The sequence below is a fragment of the Andrographis paniculata genome, unplaced genomic scaffold (assembly GCF_009805555.1).
Source record: "Andrographis paniculata isolate CXL003 unplaced genomic scaffold, ASM980555v1 Contig32END, whole genome shotgun sequence".
Lineage (NCBI taxonomy): Eukaryota > Viridiplantae > Streptophyta > Magnoliopsida > Lamiales > Acanthaceae > Andrographis > Andrographis paniculata.
This window is the reverse complement of record NW_026137565.1, coordinates 5,587,160-5,600,918: the sequence shown is the minus strand read 5'-3', so window position 1 is coordinate 5,600,918 and position 13,759 is coordinate 5,587,160. Positions and strand designations below refer to the sequence as shown.

General features: G+C 36.3%; 2 protein-coding genes across 3 annotated transcripts; both read left to right on the top strand.

The window, feature by feature from the left end:
- The first annotated feature begins 512 nt into the window (after window positions 1-512).
- On the top strand, window positions 513-10,027 carry LOC127247711 (uncharacterized). 2 transcript variants are annotated; one of them, XM_051269683.1, is made up of 12 exons: window positions 513-844; window positions 1,325-1,932; window positions 2,577-3,422; window positions 4,035-4,175; window positions 4,254-4,517; window positions 5,390-6,737; window positions 7,163-7,482; window positions 7,568-7,741; window positions 7,985-8,154; window positions 9,102-9,193; window positions 9,275-9,374; window positions 9,568-10,027. In XM_051269683.1, the coding sequence occupies exons 1-11, from the start codon at window positions 670-672 to the stop codon at window positions 9,322-9,324; spliced, it is 4,188 nt and encodes a 1,395-aa protein (XP_051125640.1). In that variant the 5' UTR covers window positions 513-669; the 3' UTR covers window positions 9,325-9,374; window positions 9,568-10,027. The 2 variants fall into 2 exon arrangements, with proteins under 2 accessions (XP_051125640.1, XP_051125639.1); XM_051269682.1 differs by having other exon boundaries at window positions 9,585-10,026.
- A 559-nt stretch (window positions 10,028-10,586) lies between these two features.
- Window positions 10,587-13,750, top strand: LOC127247094 (uncharacterized). The gene is made up of 5 exons (XM_051268801.1): window positions 10,587-10,921; window positions 11,574-11,912; window positions 12,046-12,184; window positions 13,027-13,112; window positions 13,201-13,750. Exons 2-5 carry the CDS (start codon window positions 11,619-11,621, stop codon window positions 13,342-13,344), a joined length of 663 nt encoding a protein of 220 aa, XP_051124758.1. The 5' UTR covers window positions 10,587-10,921; window positions 11,574-11,618; the 3' UTR covers window positions 13,345-13,750.
- Window positions 13,751-13,759: the final 9 nt, after the last annotated feature.

Sequence of the window (13,759 nt, the reverse complement as noted above, 5' to 3'; positions counted from 1 at the left end):
TTTTGTACACCTCATTAGGACGGTGTACTGTAATGTCTCTCTCTCTCTTGTCTCTTTACATTCCACTCACTTATATATATATACATACATCTATATTGATATCACCCACCACACATATCACTATATATATATACTTAATAATATTATATTATATAATTATTATATAACACAAAATTTTAAATATGAATATTAATAATAGTAAAATATACTCGTATTATTTTTATTTTATAATGGTACTAAATTATTGTTATAAATATTTACTTTTATTTAACATTTTTGCCCTAATTAATAGTACATTACTAGTCCAGAGCGGGGCCTGCATTATTTCGACTCACATGTACACAATTTTTTTATCATTCAAAAACCGATTGGGCAAGTCTAGTTTTAAGCCCATTTTAGGATACAGCACCGAAGCCCATTAGTCTAAATCCCAGCTCCATAATAGTTCGGGTCGGATCAAACCCGGCCCGATATTCCGGTCGGTTTTTAGACGATGTAAACTCGTCGGCCATTTCGCAGAAATTTTTTGAAATTCTTTTGTCCGCGCACACGCAGACAGTCACTCTGCGCAATTTTTTTCTTTCAGGATAGTGAGATTTGTTGTACTGGCGGATGGATTTGTTGTACTGGCGGATGGATTTGTTGTGACACTACGCCTCCTGGTGGAAGATGACGACGGTGGAGAAGCTGTTGGTGCAGATCTTCGAGCGGAAGAATTCGATAATCGAACAGGTGAGACAGCAGACGGAATTGTACGGCCACCACTGCGCTTCAAAACTTCTCATCGATGGAATTACGCCTCCTCCATGGCTCTGGGATGCCGAATCCCCATCGAATTCGAAAGGTATCCGCGATTTGTTTGTTGCATTATTGGTACAAGGATGTTTTTCGATTTCTCATTTAAAATTAGGCTTTGTTTAGCTAGTTCTGGTGGTGTAAGACTGAAATATAGCCTTTCTAGTTTCGATCTGATAGAGGTTAGTCAGTTTCTTATCTTAGTGTAGATTAGAGTTGCAATCTCGGCATTGGACTTAGTTTGAAATTGGGTATAGCTGGTGTCTGTCGTTCGAGGTGGCTAGGGATTTAGTTGCTTTCGTTTGTTTGTGGGCATGGTTTATGCAGTTACCCTTGTCGTTGCGTCTGTTCATTGTTCTTATTGTTTTTGCTTGCTACCCTTGTTATTACATCTGTGGACATTGGCCTTCCCAAACAATGATTTTCATTATAATCTGAGATGGTCTCCCGCGTGATGGAGCTCACCATCAGAAATGTTTAATTACAGTGGTATAATCTAATATTGTTATTTGTCATTATGCCATGGCAGAGCTGAACAAGGAAGAGCTGATCTCTAAACTTCTAAATCCACGTCAACGGCCACAGCCACAGCCACAGCCACATTCTTCAGCTCGATGCTCTCTCGTAAACTACTACCCCTTTAGAAATAGCTTAGTAACTATAGGAGATTATGAAGCATTTTCCGAACAAGTTCCCATGGAAAGCATGGCTTTCAATAAGGAATACAATAGGAAAGATGGCACAATGGTACCAGAATGCAGTGGAGAAGACCATGCTGGATGTGCCATTGACAGTGTTCCCGAGCCAGATACCAGTGTTACCTCGCCTGAGGTCAAGATAAATAAAAGGCCTAATGAAGCTGAGCAATCCCTATCTAGAATCCAGAGATCCAGATGCAGGCAGAAAGCACTTCAGCTTCGCAATAGCGCAAAGTCAAAAGCTAAAAGTTGTTCAAGCAGTGAAAATATTGGCCAATCTTTGTCTAACCAGATCAATTTTTCTCTCTCTACTAACCTGAGGGCCCAGAAAGATGAGGTGGCAAAATTGGCAGAAACCCATGCTGTTGCTAGTCAAAGTTGCAAGAGCTTAGAGATGACAAAAGGAATTGAAACAACCTTGTCTCCTCACCAGCCAGAGGTATGCTTCTCAGTAACTCTTTGATATTCCTCTCAATTTAATTCAATTAGATACTTTGAATTTCAGGTAAATATTATTAGAATAATCGTCCTTGCAGAAACCTTCAACATGATGCTTTTCTTTGTCATCAAGTGAAATTTGTTGACGTTTGATTTTTTCATACCATAGTTTTCGAAGAGCATTTGTTACCTTTGCCATTACCTTCTCAGTTTCTTCTACAATGTAGTTATTACCTCTATTCAAAATGTATAGGTCCCACACAAATATTACCTTTTTAAAAAACTCATTACCTCCACAAAAAAAATGATAAAAAATTAATTATTATCCAAAAAAATTTGAAATTTAAAATTTAACAAAATTTTATCTATAACTTTGACAACAATATTGATTTCTAAGTTATATTTTATGAATAATATACTTAATTTATATGTTTTTGTTGCACCAGTTTCCTTTCAATGTCATTTTCAATTAATGTATCAATTGATTGTGGTCAAAGCTGTGGAAACAATGAAGGGAGCACTGTAGATATCATAAACAAGTATAAGGAAACTGATTGTGGTTGAGTTACTAGGTCTAAAATTTCTGTTAAATGTCACAGTTCTGTTTCTAATACTTCAAGAGTTGGTTCTTTTGATGGTTATCAGAAATTAGGTGCTGCCAAAGTGGATTCTGGGGTTGAAAGTTTACGCCTAGACAATGCTGATCAATCAGTAATTGGGGTCAGTTCATCTGATGTTCGTAGTGTGGTTAGTGAAGCCCGAGAACCAATATCTGAAGATGTCGAGAGTCATGGGGGAAGGCCTACAATTCCATTTTCGAGTTCTAGCCAACTCAATTGTGTGGAGGATGCTTCCCATTCCTATAATTATTCAAATGAGCCACTTGGGTTATTTAAACCTTCTATTGGGTTTTCTCACAGAATGACAAGGTCACAAACTCACTCAAGTGGCCAAGAAAAACCAGAGCCCTCAGATTATAATGACAGTCATTGTTCAGGGAGGCTAATGTCCAAATCAAATCGTAAACGTAAGTCTGCAGATGATGGGCTGCAAATTGTACAAGGTTTCCCACTTTGTGAAACCCATGATACGCTTGATAAGAATGAAATGGCTCGCATTTCAATTCCCAGTAATGTTAACGAGAGAAATCAGTTGGAGTCTGACACTGTTTTGGCTCCCTTAGGTTCTTTTGAGGCTTTGGACTCACTGTTGTTGAAGGTTATTGAAAATGAAAACCCCAACTTGGAAGCCTCAGCTTCTAGTTCTCGAAAGAGAAGGCTTGGTACTCAGGCTGATAAATCTGGTAGTTCTGCTGCTGTAAGTGACTATACTGCAGTGAGAACTTCTGAAGATAATCTAGAATCTGATACAAGTTATTTAAGTTCTGAAGCTCATCAGGAAGCATATATTATGCCATCACCACTGGTTGACATTCCAACCTCACAATTGGACCATGAGCTTGAGTCCTTTCATCAACAGCAGAAGGAAGAAGTAAGATTCTTCTATTTATATCATTACACTTCTTTACAAAAATGCCACAATTACTTACACGCTCAATCTATCAAAAATTTTCTCACTTTATTAACTCACCCGTATACATCTCAAAATATCCCTGCTTTTATGTCACAATCAACCAATATAATACTATATTTATTAAAACCCACGTGTAACCCAAATAAATATACATTTGGTGGACGTAGGGATTATTATGTATCTGCAGTTTCGGCCTGTTTTTCATCTATGTATGCATCCTTGACAGACGTGGGCAATTGGCAGGTTTGAAGGGAGAGCACCTAATGCTGTGTAATCACTTCTAAACAATTTTTAGCTGCTCTCATAACATTCGATTTCCCTGGTTTGTTTCTGTATGTGTTTCATTATCATGGGATTCATGAAATTGACAAAATTCAGCAAATTTTGCATTTAGATATCTTCCACCTTAAGATTTCCAGGAAATTGAAGTGGGTAGAAATTATATACAGCTAATTATCTATAAGGATTGTAGGTAGACAGATGCACGTCTTTGGTATCTTGCCCTTTTTCACAATTTTCTTTTTATAGAAGGTTAATTCATCTTGATCTATGTTTTGTCTGTGTTGACAGGGAAATCCAGCTGGTGAGGGAATGGATAATGGTCGGTTGCTGTCATATACTCCAGAAAGTGAGAAATTGGGCTCTTCAGTTCACCAAAATTGTCCAACAGAGCCAAGAGTAGACTCCTGTAGCAAACAAATTGGAAAACTGGTAATGAAAAGTTCAATAGCTGTTGTTGACATAATAGAAAAGTTTTCAGCACATAAATCTCGAAGATTTTCTTGCCAGGGGGATGGAGTATGTGAAAAACATGTTGGATATATACCTGGTAGGGAATCATGGCCACAGTTAAAGAGAAGGAAGAATGATCACCTAAAAGCTCAAAGCTCTACTGCTTCCCAAAGCCCTGTAGCAAGAATGGGTGTGAGCATCCTAAGAAGTCCCTCTAGCAGAGGCCTAGAGAACCTGAAAATGAATTTTGATACCCTCCAAAATATGGACTGCACTTTGACAAAAGGAATTGAAACAACGTTGTCTTCTCACCAGCCAGAGGTATGCTTCTCAGTAACTCTTTAATATTTTTTTCAACTTAATTCAATTAGATACTTTGAATTTCAAGTAAATATTATTAGAATAATCGTCTTTGCAGAAACCTTAAACATGATGCTTTTCTTTGTCACCAAGTGAAATATGTGTTTGATGTTTAGATTTTTTCATACTAGTTTTCTAATCAGTGCCCAATCAGAGGACAGAGACTATTCTTGTGATGCATTGCCTGTGGAACCTAAGTCATGAATATTTATGAATTACTCTTTCTTTATTAGAAGATGATTTCTACTAAGGTAGCTCTAATATCCTTACACAAATCAGTCTGAAAAGAAATGGATTAAAAGTATACTTTAACCATTATGGTAACCATTTCCATTGCATACCGGTGTAGCTCACCTGAATAAAACTAGATCAGACCTACAGTGGAAAATGTAACTTAATCTGAATTTTATTTGCTTATTGTGAATGTGACGACACTCAACCTTCTGTGAATTTTTTATTGTAAGGGTGTGTTTGTTTGAGGGATTGGATTTTTCTTTTACTATTCATCCAATTTTTTCCCCCCAAAAATATCAAATCAAACACCTATTTTTCATTTTTTATATTATACTAAAAATCAATTTTACATTCAAAACATCACATCAACACCTATTTATATCACATCATACAACTATTCAAATTCAAAATTTTTACTATTCAAATCCCAACTCAAAATCCAAACCTCCAAACAAACACACCCTAAATTAGATGTGTTTGTGGGTACCTTGGATGCTCTTCTTTTTCGGTAAAGGAATTCAATTATGTTTTGACCTACCTTGTCTTTGCGTTAGTATTATTGTTAGAAAATTTTCTCATCAGTTGTCAATACTGTGCAGTCAGCGGTGGAACTTATCCCGAGCTTGACCAAGGAGGAGGCTAGAAATTCTCATGGATGTTTTGTTGAGAGTACAAGTACTCTACATTCGAGTAGCAATGATGGAGGAGAGACTGGTGGTGGACAATATAGCCACGAAGAAAGGAATTCCAACCATCCAAGCTCCAAAACTTTGACTCTTGCCAGTTCAATGGTTGATGAGTTGCAATCTCAAAAGTGGGATAGTGACCCACAGGCACAGTCTTCTATTCTTTCTCAAAGTTTTGATGACCTGAATCTTCTGGATCAATCCATGGCTGTGTTTGAGAGATTCACTGCAGATGCTGAGGCAGATAATGAACTGAAGTTTGAAGCAAATGGTGTTAACTTTGGCCAAATAGAACTTCCAAGGAATGCTATAGAACGCGCTAGCATTCTCGCCGAAATGTGCAAATCTGCTAGCTTGAATACACCTATGTCGCATTTCTCATCAAGTTTTGAACTTCAGGGAGCACAAAGTTTATTTCAATCTGTATCTGATGACCAGTACAAGCACTTGAACATGCAGAGTACTTCTCCTTTGAGTTTTGATATTGAGAATCAACTCCAATCTGGTAGTGTCCTGGCCGATGATTACAACGATCCCTTAAGTGAAATTCCTTACTGTGATCTCCGAGGCTATTCTGGTGTGCATTATGATTGGAAATCAAAAAACCTTCATGGTTCTCCAGTTGGTAAGCCATGGGGAGATCTTGAACCCTCATCACATGGTGGGAGTTTAGGAAAGAGTTCATGTTCAAATCCTGAACTTGTATGCTTCACAATTGAGGAAGATCCTTGTACTGGTGAAGAGAATAAATGTGCAGATGAGCATGCAGATGATGTACAAGAAAAAAGTGATCCATCATCAGCTAGCTGCTATGATAGAAGGCAACCCCTTAAGGATTTGACGAATTTGAATTTAAATCCTGATTTATTGGTTACTGCACAAGATGACATATTGAGGACGAAAGATGGAGATATTGCAAGCAACAAGTTGAGTGCCACTGGGGCACAAGAGGAGGTTCAGCTGTCAACAAACAATCATTCCAGGGATGGGTCTCAAACCATGGAAAAGAAGATGCCATATGTTGGGTCTACTAATAATGGAAGGATTAGCCATACCTCTTCAAATGGTGCAAATTCAATTCGAAAGACCAAAGAATCGATTAGCAACAGCACCAGAAAACCAACTCTGTTGAATAAGGCCAGTTTAAAAGGCCTGGATCAGAAGAATTCATTGAAAGAGTCCAAGAGGAATAACATTGTTTCGAATGTTGATTCTTTCATCCCACTTGTACAACAGAAAAAAGCAGCTGTCACTTGCACAGGTAGTTTTTCTTGTTTTATTTCTTTAATTTTAATTTTTTTATATGTAATTGGTCTTCTGATTAGGAATAGTTGACGACATATTTTAGACTCTACATTCTCAGTCATCTTTGCCTATGAAGCTTTGTCCTGACTCTGTTGCCTGACTAGGATTCATTTTACTTTTCTTCTGTTTAGGTTAGTTGGACTTTTACAACAGTAGAAGTTTAGAGCTCTTCATAAACACACTCCCTTTGTGTTGGTGTGGATAAAAATGTTAAACTTTTCTACATTTTAGAAATGTGAACTGCATGTTCGAGTGCTGTTGTGAAGTAGTATTTTTTATTTTATTTTATTTTTTCTGGGAAATGTGAAGTTGGAAATTGATGGCATTATTTTCTCTTTGTTCACTTTCCTTTATTCATGTGTGTAATACATTATAATGTAGGAAAGCGAGATGTTAAGGTGAAGGCCCTTGAGGCTGCTGAAGCTGCTAAACGTTTAGCAGAGAAAAGAGAGAATGAACGTAAGATGAAGAAGGAAGCATTGAAGATTGAACGGGCAAAGATGGAGGAAAGGAATTTGAGAAACATGGAATTGGAGAAGAAAAAGAAAGAGGAGGAACGGAAGAAAAGAGATGCTGATAATATGGCTAAGAAAAGACACAGAGAAGAAGAAGCAAAAAAGGAAAAGGAGAAGAAAAGGATTAAACTTGAAACAAGACAGCGCCAAAGAGAACAAGGAGGGAAAGAAAAACTGCAGTCCAAAGTTGTTTTTGTTTTTTTTTTCTGTTGATCTAGTATATATTCCATTTCTCTTATACGCAGACCTGCTAATTTCTAAAATCTTGTAGGATGATCTGAGGAACACAAAGAAGGAACTTCTCAACGAGTCCAAAAAACCAACTAATGTGGAAACCAGTAAAGGAGATGCCACAGCTTTTGAAAAGACACAAACTAAATGGACAAGTGATGAGCTGAACTATGAAGACTGTGGTACCTCTAGTCAATCATGTGAACCTGAAAAGGTAGGTGTTTTGTACTGGCAGTTTGTTGAATGTCTGATGCTAAATGTTTTATTTAAAGTAAAGAAATAAACAAGAATAAATCAACATGTTTTTTTGTGGCCATCCTCACTATTCAAGTGGTTGCTAATATCGCAACTAGTAATTAATTATCAAGACAACTGCTACAATGGTTTTGCACTTAATCAGCTACTTCTTGCCGTAGTTTCTTTTGTTCAATTAAGTTTATTTGTTTTATGTTGGTAGGCAAAGCACACAGTGGATATGACACCTACAAGGAAGGACTTAATAATTCAGGATTGTCAAGAGCAATCGTATGAGATCTCTCCATATCAGTGCTCCGATGACGAAGATGAAGACGAAGAAGAAGAAGAAGATAAGCTGCGAGCTGCGAAATTTATTCCTTCATGGGCAAGGTGATCAATTAAGTTTATTCTTCTTATTTTTTATAATTAAGATAAAATTGCAAGGTTTGGAGATATAACAGAGGATCTTACTTGAAATCTTTATCCTGTTGAGTCTGAAAAACTTGAAAGCAATAAAACAAATGCTCAAATAATCACAATTCACAAGTATATCAGGCGTAGTCTCAGTCCTAAACCGATAGCTTGGATATACTGCATGATTTTGTGCGGTGCAATGCGGGGACACCATGTGAAAAGTTTTCTTTAGTTCTTCTCTTAATTAACTAGTGGCCAAGATGCTGATCATTCACTTTCAATTCCAAACATACAACCATTGTATAATTTTGGCCTGGGATTATACTGTAAAGAGAGCATGTTCCTTGCTTGATTTCCATGTACTACAGACAATGAAATGCTATCACACGCACACAACATATGCATGTAGATTTGTGAAGCTAAGATCAACTAAATTCAAGGAACTTCCTTAGTTACATCTTCAGGCTGAACAGAAATAGTGTTTTTAACTTGTCCAACTATCTCGTCTTGCTATTTTTAATCTAAGTTGCTTAATTGGTAGAATATGATAATGTTTTTCAATGCATATCATTTCTTTTCTTGGTTAGCTACTACAACTAATTCAACTGTGTTCTTGCTATCTTAATTTCTCTAACTCCAGAACTTTGTCATGTACTCTGTGCACTGCACCAATGTAAAAACAGGTGCCTCAAATTCCACCATTGCAGCAGATCTATTGCTTCTTTTTGCAAACAATAAAACAATGGAGTTTGTTCACACCAAATTTCTACCCATTTTTCTTTGTGAATCTATAATAATAATAATAATAATAATAATAATTTATAGTCAGTTACCTTTTTGTTTGTTCGGAAATGCATTGCAAATTTTCAGTCATAGCATGCTCTGAAAATATTAAAGCTCCAAGTTTTTTATTCCTTGTGCAGCACCAAGTCTGTGGCTCTGCTGTTAGCACAGCAGAAAGATGTGGACCCTGATTTGGTTTTCCTTCCTGAAAGTTTCTGCAGTATTGATGAAGGTAAAATATTCGCTGAAGATTCAATTTTGTGGAAAAGTTTATTTATATCTTTTAAAACTGAAAATACTCGTTATTGTTTAGTTCTGCTTCCTCGCAAGCAACAGGAGAAAGAGATGGCTACACGAGTATAGCTCCTACCTGTTGCAATTGTCGACTCTGGATATGGCCCTGATTTGCTCAGGTTGTAGTACTTTTTTGCTTATTTCTTTCACTCTCAACTTGCTATCTTCATTTATATTGTCAATTTATTTTACAATGAGGTGACTTACCCCCTCAGCTTTTATACTCGATCATATTCAATTAGACATATACTTTCTAATATCCATCCTGTCTGTTTATTCTCCTTTCCAAACACATAATTAATCAATGAGCAGTTGATCTTTCCTTGCAGAAGGATGATAACTCAGCCAATATTCAGAGTTCTGTTTGTACATACTTGAGTGATGTTTTGTTGGGCCGAGTAAATCCCATATTCCTCCCAATGCTCTATGCTGCTATCTATCGCCCGCCTAGCTGTCAGCCCAATCATAGCCACATTCTTCAGGTGCTTTGCTTCTGGAAATTATAGTACTGTGTTCCGACACTTTCTATGGTTTTTAAGTTCTTCCTCACCTCCAAGAACACACTATTGGAGTCTGTTGTACTGTCGTAGCCATGCATATGAGCATATCTATAATGAGTTTTCACTGCTTGCCTTTTTCTTTTTTGTTGATCTGAATAATAATTCATTACCTTTTGATTTGAATTATTATCATTTGTGGATTTTTTTGGGCTTCAGAATTGTGCTTCAGCTATTGAAAAGGATGAAGAGTTTTTTTCTCAATTAGGTGATGCTTCTTACGGCTTGTATATCAAGGATTTGTGTCTTTGAAATATTTTGAAGTGTGTATGCTTACATTGAGGTAAATCTAAAAAATAGTATTATCAAAATATATATATATATATATATGCTCGCACTAATAAAAATTAATAAAAAAAAATATCTAAAATTATAAATTTAATATTTTTAAAGTTTTTGGCCTTTTTGAAAATAATTATCAAAATTAGTTTAATAAAAATATATAATATATATATATATAATAAACACATAAATGAGCAAAAATTAATATTACTTCAAATCAAAATTATATATAGTTTTTATTATATATTTTTTATTTTTGGTCCCGTTTGAAAAATAATTATTAAAATTAGTTATATATATACATTTTTAAAAAAGTTAGTATTTATTTCGGTCAACTGTTAAAATTTCATACTGATGTGGGCATGTGATTTCGTCCTCCGTTAAATTTTTTTGTTTATTGGGATTCTTCCCCCAAATTCTCACGGGTCCATCGGGTCGATCCGGATAGAGCCGAATAGTTAATTGGATACCTTGGAAGGTTTCGGGTCGAGTCGGATCACAGGCCGGCATACCCGATCATGATGTCGCGTCTTGACACGCGCCACAGAGCATTGCTGTCAGCCATCGACGATTGATTCGTAGCGCGCTCTATCTCTCTCTCCATTTGCTCATCCCAAGTTTGCTACCACGATTCCGATCTTGAAGTTGATTTCTGTTAATTCAATTCATGCAGAAGTTCATCTCTCCGATTCAGATTACAGACGATTCCACCATTCCCAATCCATTATTCCACATATTTTATTCGAAATTATTCCCTCTCAAACACTTTTCTTGTTTGATTATCCATCCATCAAATTAGATTGACTGTCAATCGATGTTAGAATCAGGTATTTATCTAATTTGGTTGATGTTCCCTGTCAGCGAAAGGAAATTGTTTGGGGATGGATGTTTAGGGTTCATATTGGCGATTGCTCTTTTATGTATGCTACTTGCATTGTTAATTTTTTTTTAATTAAATTTTAGCAATCTGAGAATGTCTATCGATTGAATGGAACTAGTTTTCTTTTTCTGAAGCTCCAATCTTTTGAGTGGGAAATTATTGCACTAATATCATTTTCTACTCCATTATTTTGGACAACTGTGTACATTTTTTGTATAGGCAGCGATAGTGATTTTCAAGGGTGGGTTTGTTTGGGGATTGGAAATTAAATACATTATTCAATCTCAATTTTTTCCCCCAAAAATATGAAATCAAGCACCTATTTTTCAATTTTTTCTATTATACTAAGAATCAATTTTACATTTCAAACATCACATTTTATATCAACTATTCAAATTCAAAATTTTTACGATTCAAATCTCAACTCAAAATTCAAACCCTGAACAAAGACACCCTCAGAGCTACATTTTATCTTATGTTTTCTCATGATTTGGAGTGTAAAAAGCTCTTTGTTGTGGTGATGATTTGTTCCACTGATTCCTGAGTTCATTCAATTGCCATTCAGAGTTATGATATTTTTTCTGCATATTTCTCTACAGCCTTTGAGGAATGTATCTAGATTCTGATTAAACAACATCAACACAATGGTTAGTGAAGTAAACAGTGTTGTTTCGCCCAAATTCGTCGAGGCCGCGGGCAGTGGGCTCATCATATCTATTACGGTGACCATCCAGTCGTTCCTCTCTGCATCTTCCATGGATTCTTATCTATCTGAAGATCTTAGAGACTTATCGTCTTCACTTAAAGAGCACTCGACCATTCCTTACAAATCCCTCAAAACAATATGGCTCAGATCCAAAAAGGATACTCGACCGGATTTGTATTCTCTCCTCTCCGGTTCCAATTTTCTGTTCACTAGCCCTAAGCCCAGGGAGAAGGTAGCTACAATTGGAATTAAAGAGATCTCTAAGTTCATTCATGAAAGCTCATGCATTTTGAATTCAGGTTGTTTGTTTCTTCTAATTCATTTAATTAGTTTATAGTTATAATTTTTTGTGGTTTCTTTTCTAGAGTGAGGAATTGAAGGTGCGTCTGAAAAAGCTACAGGAAGCTGTTGAGAGGAAGGCATATGATGAATTGGTGAAGGACATTACTCCTAAAAAGGGTGTGGAGGAACCTTTTTCTTCGTACAAGGATCAGTTGGGCTTTGGTAAATGTTTCACTACTTTCTGTGTGTTGTTTTGCCATTGGTCTCGTATACGTCTCATTTGATTACTTCATGTCATGCTCATATATACTTTGCACATTAAATGTAATTTCTTTCTTGAATAAAATGAAAAGGATTCAAAACTTAATGTCATTATGTTTTGAGAGGGAGCTTTGAATATCAATCCAAATGGTTGTTTGACGTCTGTTCCAAGTTAATGATCCTCCCCATAAAAGAGAACAACTGTAAATTTGAGATGCATCAATTAACCTGGAATTATGATGGCCTGTGAGTTTGCTCGATAAAATTTTCCAGTGAATGAACTCTGTGGTTGTGTACTGTTTGATCACCTAGGTTTTCAACTACACAATTGTGAGTGCTTTGATTTGGTGGAATATTGTCAGGAAGTATCAAGTGATGGCCAGTATTATGTTGGCAAAATTTTCTATTTTCACTTCTTACATGGCCGATGATAAAAGAATCAATTACACATATACTAATGCTTAGGCCGGACCCTGAAAGGAGTGGCTTTATGTAATTCCGACCCACCAGATGAAAGGAGTAGTTTTTCAGTTTACTTTTCAGCAGCCTTTCTTACTTAGAATATCCTTAAATCTCTTTCTAATAAATTGGTTTCTTCTTAGCTAAGTTTTACATTTTTGGTGCATTAATTTTCCTCTCATCCATATCACAATCTGGGTCCCTTCCATATGCAGTACCCAAAATTTTTACCCCTCATAATTCATTTGCTTTTGGCTGATGTCAAGATTCTAATTTTCCGTGTCGATTTCTTGCAAAACATGTTTACTTATATCTGCAGCTTAATTGAAGTGCAATGTTTACAGGACTTCATGTTGTGGTTACAATGTTCACCGGTTACTTGGTTGGATATGCTGCTTTCAGAGCCCTGTTTAACCACAGTCCAGCTATGGTAACTTTTTAGAATATTAATGGTGCAGCACGATACATGATTTATTGTTTATTAATGGATATTGGATTTGTTAACCTTTATCCATCAGAATGCTGCTGGGGGCATCCTCGGTTTGGTTGGCGCCATGCTGGTCGAGACACTTTTGTTCATACTCAGATCTTCCTCTAGCCAAGATCGCCTATCCCCTTCTTCCCCATCGGCTACTAAGTTGAAAATAAAGAAAAATCAATAGGCTTCGACTTAAAAGATACCCATTTTATCGTCCACATTATAGAACAGAAGCAGAATATACTTATTTTCTTGCAGGATTTAAAACAAAGAGCATCCATCCGCCGGAGCTCTTCTTTTTTTTTAAAGTGTTTTTCGAACTCCAAGTGGAATTAGACTGTTGCGGAGATGAAGTTCATACTCAATTCATGATATGTTGATAGGTGCTTCTATGTAAGTTTCTCGAATTTACAATCCGATGGTATATGTGTTGGGTTGGACTTGTGACCTATGAGGTCATGGGTTTAAACCTCCGATGTCATCTGCCACACGTGGTTACCTTAGGAGTTGGACTTGCGACGGTTACTTTACAAATTGTGTCATTTTGTGCTTTTGAACAATTTTTTTTTTTTTTGTGTGGAATATAGTTTTTTTTCATT

Excerpts from the sequence above, each read along its gene's own strand:
- LOC127247094 (XM_051268801.1), top strand. The coding sequence starts at position 11,619 with ATGGTTAGTGAAGTAAACAGTGTTGTTTCGCCCAAATTCGTCGAGGCC. Across the intron at positions 11,913-12,045 it reads GCCCTAAGCCCAGGGAGAAG|AGTGAGGAATTGAAGGTGCG; the intron begins GTAGCTACAATT and ends TTTCTTTTCTAG. Across the intron at positions 12,185-13,026 it reads CAAGGATCAGTTGGGCTTTG|GACTTCATGTTGTGGTTACA; the intron begins GTAAATGTTTCA and ends CAATGTTTACAG.
- LOC127247711 (XM_051269683.1), top strand. The coding sequence starts at position 670 with ATGACGACGGTGGAGAAGCTGTTGGTGCAGATCTTCGAGCGGAAGAAT. Across the intron at positions 845-1,324 it reads ATCCCCATCGAATTCGAAAG|AGCTGAACAAGGAAGAGCTG; the intron begins GTATCCGCGATT and ends ATGCCATGGCAG. Across the intron at positions 3,423-4,034 it reads ATCAACAGCAGAAGGAAGAA|GGAAATCCAGCTGGTGAGGG; the intron begins GTAAGATTCTTC and ends CTGTGTTGACAG.